Source organism: Lissotriton helveticus, chromosome 3_1 (assembly GCF_964261635.1).
Source record: "Lissotriton helveticus chromosome 3_1, aLisHel1.1, whole genome shotgun sequence".
Lineage (NCBI taxonomy): Eukaryota > Metazoa > Chordata > Amphibia > Caudata > Salamandridae > Lissotriton > Lissotriton helveticus.
Window position 1 is genome coordinate 1,168,720,321 of NC_136061.1, and position 17,964 is coordinate 1,168,738,284.

The following is a 17,964-nucleotide window of genomic DNA, read 5'->3' on the forward strand; positions in this document are numbered from 1 at the left end:
CAAAAGGAATTGACAAGCCTGAGAAAAATCCAACATCAATTTATATAACTATAGTACATCTTTATGTAAATTTAGACACCAAAACGAACTAAATAAATAGCATACATATAACTGGAGCTATAGATTTTTAAAGCATTTAGAAAATAAATCCATTAAACAGTGCAGACATAGGTCTTACCATCACTAAACGGGATATAGCCAGGCTGTGGAGGGATGAAAACCCTCCCCCGGGTTTCACAATGGAAGACAGGATTAGGCTTCATTATTGAGTTAGAGCTTCCAGTTTTTATCGCACGTGGTTGTCCACAGACGATGCCACCAGAAAGTGAGTGCAAATACCAAGAGCTGGGTTCTTGCTGACTTTGGTCGGAGGTGTTGTGAAGTGCTTTCTTAATGCAGCATCAAGTAAAGGGGTCGGTTACCGGACTGGTGACTAACACGCCTTGGTAGTGGTAAAAGTAACTAAAAGAAACTTTTACATCTGGAGGTCCAGGGCAGTGCGTAGGCGGCTTGAAACTTCGGTGAAAGTCAGATTACACTTCCCACAATGCACCACACCATTTACTTTGGGCGATCCCTGTGAGGGCCTGATGACCAGTGTTTCTATGATTCCACCTAACCCAGATGCTTGTAATGAAATCATCTTTTGTTTCCGTTGCAGTATGCCAGTAATAGTCTTCTAGTGCTTGGTATACATACTTTGTCTTATGGTTGTGAGTTTTTCCTATAGTGGTGGGGATGCACCATAAGGAGGTACGGTTTTGCAGCTTACCAACAAAACAAGTACAAAGGTGAAGAGTGTCTTGTATTTTAATATCAGTACTAGAGTATCACTTTCCCAATGTTTCTCCTAACTAATTTTAACTTGTTTCATTGTGTCCTGTGTCTTCCCCATCCCCAACTGTAAGTCTTTTTTCTGACACTGTGGATGTCTGCCTGTATGTTTATTTTCTTGTCACAGACTGGGGTGTCTCCCAGTGCCACTCTGTTCTGCATGCTGGTATCTGCGTTATCCTGTGCTCTGTGTCAGGTCTCACCATCACTCTGTTTTTCTTGTTCTTGTTTCTGTGTCCTTGTGTCTATGTCCCAGTTACCAAGAAGTCTGTGTTTTTTCCAAAGTAGTGTATGCGAAATGTGTTTTCTGATAGTGCCAGTCATAACTGTCAGTGTTTCCTTGTCAAGCGTTCTTGCGTGTCTTATGTCACTGCTGGGGTGCTCCATGTTCCAGTATCATCCTCCCCTTGATAAGTCAATGTTTTGTCAAACTCCAATTTACTATGTTTTGCTAAGAATTATTTGAACTATTTTACTTCTCTTCACTAGAATATGAGTCTCCTGTGCGTCAGTGCCCATTAGCAGGCAACAGTTATTTCAAAATATGCATATAGATATAAAATATGTGAGAGGGTGGAAAAGATTGATATGGACTGTTTTTCAATTACAGGATGGTTGCAAAAGACCAAAAGGAGTCCATCGAGCCAAATTCATTTCAAGCTGTTGAGGATTCTTCCAGCCTGAAGGGCTATGTGCAGGCAGTAGATAAAGATGGAAATCCACTGTGTCTTCACTGCCAAAATCCCACTCCTCTGCTTTCCATCCAAGGCCAAGCTACAGCTTGGGACACTCGCTTCTGTTCTCATAAATGTCAGGAGGATTTTTCAATCCGTTCAAGTCAAGGATACATGAGGGCCAAAGTCTTTGAAACGGAACATGGTATTTGTCAAGCATGTAATCTAAATGCACAGGAACTGTATCTTACTGTTCGAGATGCCCCTAAGAGCCAACGTAAAAGTCTTCTGGAGAGTACTTGGATGGCTCAACTTTCACTAGCGCAGGTAAAATTGGCATATGTGGATTGTGTTCATCCTTTTTAATAAAGTTCTCTGCACAGATCTTCTACAAGCGTGGTAGAGTATCTGGTTTCCACATGGTTTTGAAACTGTGAGGTTTTTTTTAAGTGCTATTGCGAGCACTCTTTCAGCAGGCCCTTAACTTCTGTGTATGAGAAAGGAATACAAGTGATGAGGAAAAAACAGGTACATTATGCATTCTTTGATTATCAGCAGTCATGGAGGTTTTAACCTGAGATCTGTGCACAGCTCCTTTCTGAGTAAAGATGCTGTTGGGGCATGTGAGACTGCATAAGAACTTGAAACTGGTGGCAACATATGATTTCTCTATTAGCCTCAGTCCATGGATCACATGTCCATTCTCAGTTTTACGATTGTTATAAAGAAATAAGAGGAAGCTAGGTTGCTCCAAACCATCTTGTAGTTTATATCTCATATTCGGGTGCTATGGAGGCTTGGATGGGTTTGAAAGGAACATAAGGCGCTAGAGAGAAATAGGATTCCACTCACAAGAAATCTTACATACAAAATGCCATTTTATTTTTTAAAGAAATGGCAAAAATATAGGCAACAAATATGGCTCCACTGAAGCCCAGTCTACTGCATTTGTTTACCGATGGTTGTAAAAAGGCGTCTAAAGACATCTTAGCAACTCTGTTCAACAGTTGAGATACACCTTGCTTTCAGTCCAGTAGACTTTTAATACACCTCATAATATGTAGTACGTTGTTAGCATTCGTGAGTATGAAAAAATGCATTCTGGTTATATTGATTAGAATTTGTATTTTACGCCCTAAATGGATTAAGTGGCAGTCTCTGTGCTAATATTTCTCCTATTGAATTTTTCAACTAACGTAAATTGGTATATAAAATGCCCTATTGAAATAATCATATTTTCTCGCTTTTTGAACACTCTTATTTTACAGTGGAAGAGAGTGCTGTTTAATGCAGTTGAAAAGAAATTATATTTTGTATTTATTTGTTGCAGCTAAATGAAATCATAAGAAATCCAACAGAGGGCCTTTTTTGGCAGGTAGATCATATAAAACCGGTATATGGCGGAGGAGGTCAGTGTTCTATGGAAAACCTTCAAACACTCTGCACAGTCTGTCACAAAGAGGTAGGTTTGCATGAAACATATTTGCTCTCTGATTGACTTTAAGAAGCAACAAAGACCGCTAGTCAGTTATTCAAAGCAGATTGTCTACAGTTTCCAAGTGTTCGACTTCTGAGGTGAGTCAAAAATAAGAATGTAGTCCATAGTAAGGTGGGCTCTCGCCTATGCGGTGGATTTGACAAGGTTTGATCTATATTTATGCATCGATCTATCTAGTGAATTTACAGGTATCTTACCGATTTTGTTATTGTTCCTTCATTTCAGAATGGCATGTGAGGGCATGCCTACAAGGTTTGGCTAAGAACCGGCCAGAGCCTGGGCTTGCCAATCAATCAGCAGGTTGAAATCCATTGCACTTTTTCATTCTTTTACCAATAAAATGTATTCTATAACACAAAGTGTATTACGATAGGCTTGGCCGACATACTATCATCTTAGATAGTTGGCTAACATAAAGGACCCCTTAGGATTCAATTTACACTTCTAAAGAAAGGACCTGATTGTTATGTGATGAACAGCCCTGAATGATATCAGCACCTACTCCCCCTGAATGGAGAGGGCTGTGCTCATTTGAAAGTTTGGGCAAACACTGGGTTTTAAAAAGGGGGACATATATCAACAAATGATATTGCTCTGAGACTAACTTTAATGGAGGGTTTTGTCACCATCAACATCCAAAAATGAAATTGATCTACTATGTTGAGACAGGACCAAGACACCACACAGCATAGTAGTGTCAACTTTCAGGTTGAAAGGGTGTGGGTCTTTTTCAGGGAGCAGCCACAATCCCCATTCAAGAAGATCCACAAAATTGACCTGTGCTTAACCCTCTGGTAGCTTGGCACAAAAGCCGTCGGGATTCAATTGGAGGCAATATGTAAAGTATTTATGCAGCACACAAACAGTAGTAAAGTGAAAACACAACACCAGAAAATTCCCACACTAATTTAGAAAAACAGAGTACATTTTAATAAATTATTTGACACCAAAATGACAAAAAATGCAATCAGTAGAACAGGAGATATGCAATTTCAAAGATTTAGGTAAAAATCGTGTTTAGAAAAACAAAGCGCCAACTGCTGCTATTTGGTCATGCAGGGACAAAGTCACAAGTTCAGGCCCACTGCGATGGAGCGCAGGCTGGACACAGGGACCAGGTTAGGCCCGCTGAGAATTATACTTTATGTTCTGATGAAGGCGTTGTTCCCTGTAGTGGTGGTTTCCAAGGAGTAATGCAGGATCTTGCGTCACTCTGTGTTGGTTCTGATGAGGACAACATCTGGGCTGTCATAGAACCTTTATCCCCACTTACAAGGGTCCAGGAGAGTAGAGACACTACTTGTGGGAGGCTATAATTACCAGCAGGCAGGGTCAAAGTGTAGGGTTCAAGATGGTTGGAGCATTTTCTGTCCCTGAGGCCAGCTAACCAGCGCTTGGAGTCACTCTGGTGGTCCTGGGTTCAAGGTGTATGTCCAGTTCTTCTTACTTAGGCAACAGAGAAATTCTTCTGAGTTGTCCTCAGGTCCAGAAGTGATCTGAAGAGTGGGTCTGAGAGCCCAATATTTATACCTGGTGCCTACTTTAAAGTGGAAGAAGCTTCTGAAGTCTCCCCTGCCCCCTCCTGCCCGGGTCCCAGTCTGTCTGGTGGCACAATAGGCTAGTATGAAGTATTTTGTGTGTGTGCTTAACCAGTGCCTTCGAAGTGCAAGTGTCGTAGGTTGCAGTTCCGCATCCCTATCAGGTCAGTGATGGCCCATCCTGCCAACATACAAAAACAGGATGTAACCCCTACCCTGCTGAGTCTACCTCACCATACTAGAACAAGGGGATCCCTTTATCATATTAATTCAACGTGCCATGCTTCATCATAGAGTCCTCATCCAGATACCTAGTGTATCTTGACGGGCTCAGCCTTGGTAGCCAAGGGAGCTCTTGGTCATTGGATGAGGTCCTAGATTTAAATAGTCTAGGGCAGCGTTTCCCAAAGTGTGGTCCGCGGACCCCCAGGGGTCCGTGACACATTCCCAGGGGGTCCGCAGGACTTGATTGCCTAAGGTCATCTAAAAACGAAACGCTCATGAGGTGTGAATGTACTTGGCGCTTGGGCGGCAAGACTGCAATACAATCTGGCCCCCAGGCGCACAGTACAGGAGAGGTGTTAATGTTGCTGGCGCCTGGGGCTTGGGCGGCAAGACTGCAGTGAAATCTGGACAATCACCCTTCAGCTATAGGTGCAAGCTGAAGGGTGATTGCCCTTAAATTGTGTTCTTTACCTCTGCCCATCACCCAACGTCGAGCTCATGCGTGCGTTTCCTGTTCTGTTTGTTATCAGGCCCAGGGCATTTTGCTAACTGCTGCATGGCGAGATTGAAGAGCATTGAAGGCTGGAACTGCATGTAAGTGTTTGATTTGTGTGTGCGTGTTTGCATGTGTATATTTGAAAACAGTCCAAAATCTGTGAGGCATCCACTCAGGACTACAGCATACCAGATGAGTAATTATATGTGTAAATAAGTGCGCTTGTCACAACTGCACTGAAGTTAAAATGATTCACTGATTTTAATCTTTTTCTTTCGCTGACTGCAAAAGCTTCTTAAACCATACCCAGTAGTGACTGTATATTTCCAGGTACAATCTCATTTACTGATGACCCTTCCCCTTTACTTCTTGTCTCTTCATCTGCTGCACACTTGACTATAAATTAATATAACGAAGGCCTAGGATTTCATGGCTTCATGATTGATGCACTGTAGCAGTTTCCACAGACAACCACTTTCTTCACATTCAGGCCTTCCTCAGTTTGATCCAGCTGAGAGGTTAAGAATAGCACTTTTGTAAACGTTGTGGTGGGGACTTCCCTGTGCCCTAATTTTATTTTAATTTTAAAAGTGTTATATAGCGCTAGCTTTACCCCTAGGTATCCGAGCGCTTTACATACCTTTTCTCTCCCTTTAAAAAGTGCAACAGTCAGTAATAGGACTGAGAGCAAGCCTGTGGAACAAGATGCTCACACCACACGTGGGAAAACGTGACATCTCCCAAGTGTCCCCGGTGTTAATGATCATTATTGAACATTTACACGTGGGTTTATCATGAAGAAAATACACGAGCGCGGTGAGAAGCATCAAGTCTACATTGAGAGCTCATTATAGCAAGCGCTCTAAAGCCAGCAGACACTTATTGTAAATCTGCCCCTTAATGCTTAGCCTGCACAATAAGGCCCATATTTATGAAGTATCTGAGTGGTCCTTGGGTCACGCAAGGGCAATGCAAAGGTTTCATTAAAATTTGCAAAGCCACACAAGGTCTGATTTGGGTGAAAAATGCGTGGCTTTGTAAAGAAATGTGATGCAAGACAGCTGCTTGCTCTGCGTTATGTTACATTTCCATACATGGCATTTTCTGTGCATCCACCAAGAGATTTGAGTGTTTCCAGATTTACAAAGGTTTGTAAACCTGGGGATGGGCCAAAATGCTGCAACAAGGAGGGATATCTATATTTCTCCTTGTTATTTCTCAAATGCTTCTAAGGATTGTGTTGTGCAGGAAGCAAAGGTGGCTACTCCATCTGGGCAGAGGAGCGTCGCCACCTCCCTGGTGCGGGCACAGCAAAAGTCAAATATAAAATATTAATAAAGTGGCTTTATTACTTTTTTATTTTCTGCTCTGCCAGCTGCCTCAGTCCCACACCCCCCCACCCGCAAACCAAAACCCCTTTCCACGCTGCTCGCTGTCCGATACCGCACTCATGAGGCGTTTCTCCAGCCGCTGTTCCGTGGCCCCTTCACGGTATATTCACAGCCCTCACACCCCACTTACCCGGGAGCGTGTATGCGACCCATGATGGCGGGAGGAGTAATACCTCTTACTCAACGAACCCAAACTGGCCAGATGAATCCAAGTCATAACAGCAGAGCACCCCATATCAACAATCTGCAAAACGTTGGTGCTGTTCAGAAAATGGTAAACAGCACAGCAGCGTCGTAATGCAAAACAATGCCCCTGTACTGCACTGAGCGGAATGTGATAGGAGCAGAGGAGTCTCCCGTGTGATGCCCAGATATGAACTGGCCATAGCTGCCAAGGTTTCAAATTGCTTATGTGTGACATTTTCATAATTTCGCTGTAATTAGGAGTGGCATTCAACAACTATGAGCACAGTTCTGTCTCTCTATCTGCGGGTTTCCCTACAGGCCAGTCTGACAAACACAGCATAACAATCATTTAAAAGACGCAAAGGCGCTTCAGAACTACTGGCATTCACACTCGCATTCGGGTGCCCAATATGAAATCACTGCCACCCATTTTTTAAAAACAAATACATTGGCAGTCAGTTTATATGCATGAAGTTGGGGATTATCTTGCCCAAAGAGCACTGAAGAGAGGGCAAAACCAATGTGGCGATGGTCAGATCTTCGCATTACCAAATTAACACACACTGTACACACTTGGCTGGCTGCATCTCTCACTTGCGAGATACGTCTGATGCGTGATGCTTGGCTGCTGTTCCTGGCATTGAGCAGGGGGGCAGGGGATGCATGGATCTTTGGAAGGTTTGGGACTTTAAAAAGTTAGTAGCTGAGATGCAGCACCATCCTTCCCATTAAAATGTTTTGATTTTTGCATATTTTTCAATATAAAATAATAAAAGCTTTAGTAATGCAAGTATTTGTTTGGTGCGTACTTGTTTGTGTATTTTTTGCGAATGACTTTTTAAAAATTTTTTTATTGAAAATTGCTTGGGGGTCCCCGGCTTCTAGTAGTGATTCAGTGGGGGTCCTCAGGAGTCAAAAGTTTGGGAACCACTGGTCTAGGGGGATTGAGGGTTAATTTTATTTTCAAAGGGCACCCTGACAGAGTTAACAACTGGTGTGTATGCACTAAGGAAATTAGTATTGTATGTATCCCTGGCTCAGCAGGTTTCAGCCATTACACCAATGCCTCATCGGGCTAGTTGACTTTCATCAGGACCTCACAAGGATCCCACTATCCTATTTATGTGCATTCAATTGTAAAACGTGTGGTCACCATACTCATACATGTCATACATACCAACATCTTTGGCCCCTAGGTTCTGTAAGTATGGGAGAGACAGAGATAATTAATCGAGCACAGCATCATTACATATGTTCCCTCCTGTTGTTTTTGTATGGTTACATATGTGGGACGGTGAGCAAAACCTGCATCACTTCTCACGCCTTCCTTCTTGGAATATACCATCTAACCAACATACAGACCCTCTATTGTGATGCTCTCTGGGAGGAGTATCCAAAGGTCAACTACACCTAGTCATGTGACCCGGAAACAGGCTGCAGGCACCAAATAGTTAGGACAAGAAAATGGCAACTTTCTAAAAGTGGCATTTTCAGAATTGTAACTTAAAATCCGACTTTACCATTAAATAGAATTTTAAATTACAATTCCTCAAACAACAAATTTGACTTTCCTCCATGCTACCAATCAAAGGTTATCACTTATTAAATATAATAAGGAAACTTCAATGTTATCCTACAGAAAGCTAGGCCTCACCGTAGTGAAAAATGAATTTGTGAAGTTTTCACTACCAAGACAAGTAAAAATTAAAAGTACATGTCCCAATGTTTTAATTCATTGCACCCTTCCCTATGGGCCGTTAAGGGCCTACCGCAGGGGTGACTTTTATGTATGAAAAGGAGGCTTAGGCCTCGCAAAAGGTTTCTTTTGCCAGGCCGAAATGTCAGTTTAAAACTTCACACTCAGGCGGCAGTGGTAGACGTGAGACATGCTTAAAAAGGCAATTTAAGTGTGTGGCACAATAGGTGTGGCAGCCCACCAATAGTGTGTAATATACAGGCCCTGGGTACATGTAATACCAATTTGCAAGGAACATACAAGTAAATTAAATGTGTCAATTCTTTGTAAGCCAATTTTACCATATTTAAAGGATAGAGCACAAACACTTTAGCACTGGTTAGTAGTGCTAAAGGGCAGAGTCCTAAAAGCCAGCAAAATTGGGTTCAGAAAGCAGAGGTGTTAGAAATGGGTAGCGTGGTGCAGAGCGGGCAGGCCAAACTCCGGAGGAAATGTGTAAAGCCTCCGCGCAGCACACACAGGCGACATGCAAGGCACACTACAAAAAAAGACCACACCAGTTTGGGTGAAAAATAACTTGTGTATTACGTCAGCACAGGATAATCATAGAATTCTCTACACTGCACCAACTGGCGCCAAGTCGTTATTTACAGGGGATTATATACAGGGCAGGGCCAATCGGGCCGCTGCCAGAATCATCACTAGGTACCAAGAATAGGGTAAAGAATGAATGCAAAGTCCATCAGCTTTAGGGGAAAAGAAACCTTATCATTAACATAGGGCTTTAGGCCGGAACATCTGCAATGAAAACCTCATGAGTCAAATGAGAATAAATGTCCAGTCCATCATGCCTAGCCTTAGCAACATTGCCACAGACATAAAACATTATCATTTGGCATAAGGTAGGAACCTGAGGCATCCAGCAGGAACATCTGCAATAGGCATAACCAACATTAACAGTGGGCATAACCCTCAAACCTCAGGGTGATACCATTAGGCAACATCACATTAGGGGCATCAGCCCCAGGGTGCATGGCATTAGGCATTGTCACATCAGGTAGTACCTTGGGCCTGATCTTATTGGCATAGTGCGCATTCACCTGCAATGTAAGCATTAGGGGGGAAACATTGGACAGGATCACCACATCCTCTGGGGCGTGAGACACATTGTGCAGCCCCTCAGCAAGCAGGCATAATCATGTGGGCATCCTCATGAGGAGGCAGAAAAACATTAGTATAACGACACTTGACGCAGACCCTGCTTCGGCACAGTATCAGCCATGCAACCCTTTGGAAAAAGGCATTGGATATCCTCATTAGCCAAAATTTTCTCCACGCAGGATCAGTAGGGTAAACCTGCGAGCATAGAGGCATAAACCATGAGCCTGGGAACATACTGGCATGGAGGCATAACATTAGGCATGAACCTCAGCAGTGAAAATAACCTCAACCTGAGAGGCAACATCACATTTGCACAGCTCTGAGTAGGCCTGCAACCTGAACAATACATTAGGTCAAACATAGCAATGTGTCAGGCAGAAATCAGGAGGCAGACAACCCATGACGCAACAGATTGGGGCCCCACTCCTGGGCTACTGACTCAAGACTGCCCAAAACGTTGCAGTAGCCTGCAACTGCGGCGCGGCTAAGGGGGAATGATGCACTGGGCACAAGGGGGCCAGTCTCGGGGGCTCGAGAACACCGGGGGAAGGCACCGAAAGTTTGCCTTGACCAATCCCCCTTAGACCTGTCACAAAGCCCCACTCACCGGCAGTCCATGCTGCAGTCGACCTAGGCTTGCGAGGCTCTGGTCGCCTCCAACTTCTCCTCTCAGCAGGCGGTTCCTCCGGGACTCTCTTGATGGCTGCAGGGCTCTCTGACCTCACGGAGCCCTGCAGGCATCGCGTGGCTTCAGGCAGCCACTACTACACCTGCGGGGCTCTCCTCACGAGAGCCCCGCCAACACCAGCGCCCCTCCCGTCTTCACCCGGGCCCCCTCCTGGGACCCGGGACTTCCGTAAGCGGGCGCGAGGCTCCAGGCGGCTTCGGGGGCCCCCTTCCTCTCGCCTCCGGTGCGGCTTCACTTGCGGGGGCCCTGACCGGCGTGGTGGGCTCCCACTCCGGTCTTTCTCCACAAGCGGGGCTCCCTCGTCGCCACGGGAGCCCCACCACACCTCCGCTTCCTTCTTCTGGCCGGCGGGCCACGCCCCCAACCAGGCACGCTCCTGCCTGGCTTCCGGGTCATCTGCGAGCAGCGCAGCGGCCTGGGGTTTCCGCTGCAGCAATATGTGGGGTGGGCACCCGCTCAATTTAAGGCAGAAGGCGACTTGCTTCTTGCTCTAGGGCCGCGGCGGTGATCCTTCAGCAATCCGGACACGCGGGGTGGGCTCCCTCTATGAAGGCATCAATACGGGGTAGGCTCCCGCGGAATTAGCATAAGGACCGCGGCAATACACGGGGTAGGCTCCCGCAGTATTGTTAAATGCTTAGAGGCAGCACACACGCGGGGTGGGCACCCGCGATGGCAGCAATAACGCGGGGTAGGCTCCCGCTGTAGGTTCCAATAACCAGCACTCCTCACCAACAATGTGCATATAGCGCTCACAAGGCGCTAGATAGCTGCCACAGATTAAGGGTTCCATCTAAGGACATAGCGCCCACGCTCCTCTCTCCTCAATGGCCATCTGCATATAGCGCTTGGGCAGTACAGCGCTAGAGTGCAGGCAGGGGGTACAGGCAATCCACATGGAGCGCTCACGAGGCGGTAGGTCCCACCAGCAGCCTCAGCGACACAAGATAGCGCTCCTCACCTCCTGGTAGTACAGGCCAGTCCAGTTTAGTGCTCCTTACTTCTCCTGGGCAGCACAGATACAGCGCTCTTCTTTTCTAGGCGTTGGGTAGCAGAGCAGCAGGCACTACTGGGCAAGGTCAGCAGTCAGTGGGCACTCCTCAGGACAGGGCTGTAGGTCCTAGGAACCATCATCCTCTGTAACGTGGCACTCCTCCTGATACAGCAGCCTTTACTCCCGCAGTGGGGCTCTCACTAGCCCTGTGGACAGCAGAGGGGTTGCAGTTGGGCACAGGGGCCAGCACACAGGCCCATGTGGCGGTACCTCCTTGCAGTAGGTCCCCTCACGTTCATGTCCACGCTCTGACTGAGCACATGGTGGCACAGCCCCCCTATTTACCGTATACCACCCTCACCCCACCTACCAGACAGTGCCAGAAGCTTCTAGAAGCATCTAGGGAAACTGTTTCTAACTGGTCTAGGGGGAGGTGTCCAGCACCCTGTCTGCCAGGTTTCCCTCCAAAAGCTAGGGGTGCTGGGAAACGAACAACTAGACTGGCAACCCCAGCACAGGCAGGCACACAGAAACGGCCTCCATTTTAAAAGTGACATTTCTCCATAACAGCAAAAATAAATCTGTGCACGCCATTGCGCAGCATGTGTCACTGCATCTCACACCACACATGGCCTATACATTCCTCTACCATGGGGGAGATATCCTCTAATGGGGGGGCAGCGGGGAGCGAAAAAATTCAGTTGGCTTATTGCCTGGCTCTCAAGTTACAAAAAATGTGTTGGCTTTAGGCAGCACAGCTATCCCACAGTTCATAAAGAACCTTCTTTAGTAAGATAGCAGAGATTTCTTTTATTCTAGAGAGAACTGTCCCTCATTGCATACAACTGACTATCACAGGCCTTACACAGATCTATTTCACAGTCTCAAGTTTTAGATAGCAGAGCTACTTACATGTTTCTCAGATGAGAATCTAAGGCCGTAGACAGTAGAGCGACATTCCTGATTACATTCCTCTTATCAGACCAAAACGTAGATCAACAGAGAAAGTTGCTTAAGATCACACAAGGTACCTGCAAAAACCTGAAGGCCTCTGTACTGAGTGTGTGTATTCCACCCTTCTCATTTTTCTCTTGAAGGCTGCGTCACATGATTTAGGTGTCTGGAGTTCATTTTAATTATTTTGATGGATTATGTTAATTTGTCATTCAACAAGTCTGTCTCTTGCATAGTCCAATAATGGAAGCTTTTATGCAGTGTCTTTTGTGAATCATTTATTTTCTTGTCTTTCTCTTTTCTTCTCCTCTTTCCTACTCTCTCTTTTTCCTAGCTTACATTCTTTCTCAGACATTCTGAATCACCAGGCCAAACACTGGGCTATAAGGGAGGTGGCGGGTGGTAGTGGGAGCATTCAACTGGACACTCCCGCATGCCACTGATCTAATCCGTATTTTTTTCTCATCTTTTTATCCTCCCCTTTTTTTTCTCTATTGCCCTCATTTGCACTTTCTTAGTCGTTTTTCGTATCTTACCCTCTCTCTCTCGCTCTCACACACTCTCTCTTTCGCTCTCTCTCTCTTTAATCTCAATATTTGCTGTAAAACCTGGATTTTTGGCAATTGGAAGCCCTCCTAAATATGCCCTGATACAGTATTGAATTGTTTCCTTTAATCCTCAAAATGCCTTGGATGATTTAGGAAAACACAAAGGTGGTAGGTGCTATGCATGCTGAAGGTCTTAATCATTCGGCTGTATTTCAGTACATTGTTTTTGTTGGCTATGCCACTCTATATTATACATTCCCAAGCTTCCTTACTTAAAAAAACATGACAATTCCTTGTACCAAACACAAATCAATAAGTGCCATAGGGCTTTTTATCAGACCTAAGCTTTGAAATAATCTTCCTTTGAATATCTGTAAGACAATATGTCTCCTACCCTTCTTTAAAGCTGAAAAAGCTTACTAACTTTGCTCATGATTTTTTTGTGGCTTTTATAATGTATTGATATGTTTAGTGTGTTGTGTACACAGTAGAAATAAGTAAAAAAAGATATGATCTCCAAATCGAATTCTCTTTCTGAAGAATTAGAACCCGGGCCTTGCAGCCCTCCCACAAAAACTCACAAGTCTTCTGAGCTTGGCAGGTCATGATAATCAACCGGATTGACACACCCATTAGGAACACTCTATAGGAAGTAAAACATGTGTTCGAGGCATGTGGGCTGCTGAATTCATATCTATAGCATAGATCGCCGCCTAGTGTTGGGTCCGGATGATTGCACATTGTTGTCCTGGAAGAGTCTTCGAAGTATCACGAGATAGGTGGCTCCTCCCCTGGACTACAGTGCGCATGGGCATCGACTCCATCCTCGAATTGTTTTTTTCCGCCATTGGGTTCGGATGTAATTTCGTTATCTCCAGTTCGGAATCAACTTAAACTTTTTCAAGGCCCGAAGGCCTTTTTCTATTCGTCGGTATTGTTTGCGTTCGGTGCCCCGGTTCTATTCCAACTCAGTTCCGAGTTGGTTATCCAGGGAGTCGAGTGACTCTTCGGTCATCGAGGCCCAGTCGACGCAGCAAGACCCTCGACGACGCGACATGGAACGGAGCCCGTTCAAGAAGTGTCCCGTGTGTGGATCGAAGTACCCACACATCGACGTCCACCCGGTGTGCAACAAGTGCCTGTCGCCGGAGCACGATGAAGCCAGCTGTATGGCTTGTTCGAAGTTTCGTTCAACGAAGACGCTTCGGCTTCGGCGCGTGGCGCGCATGGCGGCCCGGCAGTCGGCCCCGGCACCTCCAACGGTGGACATCGAATGCGACTACGACGCGGATGTCGAAGGCCTCGATGTTGAAGAAGTCGTCGACGAGGTAGGAGACGACAATGAGGCCTATGGGGTCATGGAAGGTAGCTCAGAGGAAGAGCTATGCCCCGTTCGAACAATTACAAAGGCTCAGGTCGAGGGATCGCCACACGGCCTTACCCAAGACCTTATACCAGCTTCCACGGCCCCACCTTCTGGCCCGGCTACGGACACTTCGGCGGAGCCGCCATTGTCGAAACCGAAACTGAAACCATCGGTGTCGACGAAAACAAAGATGGCCAAGGCGCCGTCGAAACCGAAGACGTCTGCTCCCCCATCGACGCCATCCTCTTCCGAGGTGTCAAAGCGGTCGACGCCGAAGAAAGCTGTCGACCCGGTCAAGTTGCCGAAAGGGGTCAAGGTCGTCGAGCCGAAGCCCAAAAAGGCCGTCGACTCGGAGTCGAGAAAGACCGTTGAGCCGAAGTCCAAAAAGGCCGTCGAACCTACATCAGGCAAGGGCGTCGAGCCGAAGACCGGAACCCCGACGCCAGTGGTCAAGGCCCCCGATCCAAAACCGTCGCCGTCCGCCTCTGCGGCCAAAGACAAGGATCGTAGCGCCCCTAAGGAGGATACTCCTACGCCTCTATCAGAGCAGCTGAAGTCATCGACGCTCGGGTCTTCCCCTGGGGGTGGACCGAGGTCGGCTGTCGGGTCGACAAAACCGTCCGCTTCCTTTACGGACTCCCTCAAGCGCATTAGGGACAAGGCTTCAGCGTCGGATCCGAAGACAACTTCCACCCCAAAGCAAGCTGTCCCAACGCCAGAGACTTCGACGCCGATCCTCTTCACGTTGCCGCCGAAGGTGGCGCCGAAGGCCTTCGCACCACGCTCGGTGCCCAAGGACTCTGTGGTGTCGAAGCCAACTCACCCGGCTGGGAGTTTGCAGCATCGGCCACCCTTGCTAGAAGAGCAGTCGGAGCATTTCATCGATGCCGACACCGGGAAGCTTACGCTTTATAAAAGGAAAATCACAGCATCGCAGCCTTTGGAGTCATATACAATCCCTCTAAAGCGCAAAAGGCCTGCTCCAGAATCACCGGTCTTGGTCGAACCAATAGTCCCTCAGACTCCAAGAATTGCAACACCCTCACCCACTTACTCTGATGGAGAGGATGCAGGGGAGCAGGACGAGGAATACAATTTTCCTGCCAACACAGAGCCTGATGAACAACAGGACTCATGGATAGGGGCAGGTGACCAAGCACACCGTCCATGACCCTCAGGTGTACAACGTTAGGACCTCCCCCACTGAGGATTCTGCGGCATTTAATGCCTTACTTGAAAGGGCAGCCAAGAACCACGACGTGGACCTGCATGCTGACCCTGTGGAAGTGGACTTCCTCTTTGACACTTTCTCACCTGCTGAAAAGACTGTCAAGACTCTTCCTATGCTGAAGGGGGTCCTTAAGCATGCTGCGGACATTTTTAAGGAACCCACGCGGTCAAGGGTAGTCCAGCCTAGAATCGAGAAAAAGTACAGACCGGCACCTGGCGATCCTACCTACATCAAGGGCCAGTTGCCATTGATTTTTTGATTTGATTTTTAGCATTTATAGAGCGCCTGGCTACACATAGAACAGTGAGTCCCCGCGCTAATTACTGATAAATTCTACCTATGGCCTGAGAAACAGGATTATAAAGTGGGGAAGAGGAGTGTTTTTAATTTCCTCCGGAATCCTATTTCAGATGGCTCCATTCTCATGTTCAGAGGTAGAGCATTCCAGTATTTAGGGGCTAGGTGCCTAAATGAGCGGCCGCCCATTCTGGCCCTAAGAATACGGGGAGTTTTAAACAACATCGCACCAGAGGATCTTAGATTGCGAATAGGGCGATGTATGGCCAGGAGGTTTTTGAGATAATCCGGGCCTTTGTTCTGGGCTATGCGATGAGTGTAGCAGAGGGCTTTAAATTTAATACGCTCCCTGACGGGAAGCCAGTGGAGTTTAGCCAAGGCAGACTTTCCTGAAGCTCTGCGCGGAAGGCCAAGCACTAAACGTGCGGCGGCATTCTGCACGCACTGGAGTTGGTGTAGTGCTTTTTGGCTTAGCCCCAACAGCATGGCATTGCCGTAATCAAGGTGTGGAGTTACTAGGGCGTGAACAATAGTTTTTCTGGCTACAGCAGGCAAGAGGTCCAAGACCTTACGAAGAACCTTGAGTAGGCCAAAGCATCTCCCTGTGACTTTATTGACGTGGATCTTATACGAGAGGTCGGTGTCCAACATAACACCAAGGTTACGTACCGACTCCCTCGGAATGGGGGGGTCCCCAAGTTCACTGGGCCACCATAGTCTTGACCATGTAGATGTTGCTCTTCCGACCACCAACAGCTCTGTCTTTTCGCCATTGAGGCGAAGGCAGTTGTCATTCATCCACACTGCTACTGCTGACATACAGTTCGAGAAGTTGATGGCATCTTGACTGCGGTCGGGTGAGAGTTTAAACACCAACTGGGTGTCGTCAGCGTAGCTAACAATGTCCACCCCAAAAGTCTCCACAACGCGAGCCAGGGGTTCCATATAGATGTTAAATAAGGTGGGGCTCAAACTTGACCCCTGAGGAACCCCATGGCTTACCCTGCGTGGAGACGATTTGAAGGGGGGACAGTGTAGCTGAAAGCTTCTGTCAGCCAGGTAAGATTTCAGCCAGGCTAGCGCAGACCCCGTCACCCCCATCTCCATCAGGCGAGACAGCAGCGTGGAGTGCAGCACGGTGTCAAATGCTGCACTCAGATCTAGTAAGACTAAAGCTGCTGTCTCGCCTTCATCCACTATCTGCCTTATGCGCTCAGTGGAAAATAGAACTGCTGACTCCGTCGAGTAGCCGGTTCTAAACCCAGATTGAGATGAGTGGAGGTGGGTTTGTTCTTCTAGATGTTGCATGAGCTGTTTATTTGCAATTTTCTCCACAATCTTTGCGCAGAAAGGAAGAAGGGAGATAGGGCGAAGGTTTTGCAATTGTGAGATGGGGATGTTGGGTTTTTTTTTAAGGGGAATGACCTGGGCAGTCTTCCATGCTTCCAGTACATGACACTCTTGAAAGGACAGAGTGATCATATGGCTAATATGGTCGATTAGCGTGCTCTCCATAACATCTTTGCACCGCGCCACTGGGCACGTGTCAGATGGAGATCCGGATTGTATGCTTTTAACAATATCCAGAAGTTCTTTTCTTTCTGGCGTTGTAAAGCATAATAGCCGAGATTTAGGTGTGGAGACAGCTACATTAGTTCCAGGACTGGTAGGAGGATTATTACTGGCTGTAAAGGTGACATGAATTTTGTCCACCTTATCTACAAAATAATCGGCTATAAGCTCGCATAGCTCATTAGAGTAGACGTCTTGAGCCTCAAGCCTGGACGGGGTCGTGAGTTCTCTGTATATTCCAAAGAGTTCTTTGGTGGGGTTGACTGCTGATTCAATTCTGTTTTTGAAATAGATGCCCTTTTCTGACCTTAATAGTTTGTGGTACTTTTTTATCTCTGTTTTATATTCTTCTTTGAGTTCAGGGGCATAATTCAGCCTCCACCTCCGTTCAAACGTTTTACACTTGGCTTTAGCCAGTCTGAGTTTTTCAGAGAACCATGCAGCTGTTTTGGATTGCCTGGTCAGGGGTTTAGAAACCCATGGTGCTACTTCGTCCAGAGCCCTGGACATCCAGCTCTCATAGCTGTTCCATGTTTCCTGAAGCGTGTTGCATTGGGACATGGAGTGGTTGAGTAAGGCGCGTTCGAAACGATCATGGGAAAATTTCTTCCAGAC

At 46.7% G+C, this 17,964-nt stretch overlaps 1 protein-coding gene across 3 annotated transcripts in view; it reads left to right on the forward strand.

Moving 5' to 3' along the window:
• Positions 1 to 17,964, forward strand: part of ZRANB3 (zinc finger RANBP2-type containing 3) — a 929,924-nt gene that overhangs the window by 831,218 nt on the left and 80,742 nt on the right. For all 3 annotated transcript variants that reach the window (XM_078681806.1, XM_078681805.1, XM_078681807.1), the window contains 2 exons: positions 1,445 to 1,835; positions 2,839 to 2,970. In XM_078681806.1, the coding sequence (XP_078537932.1) occupies positions 1,445 to 1,835; positions 2,839 to 2,970 (523 nt within the window). The remainder of the gene's footprint in view (positions 1 to 1,444; positions 1,836 to 2,838; positions 2,971 to 17,964) is intronic.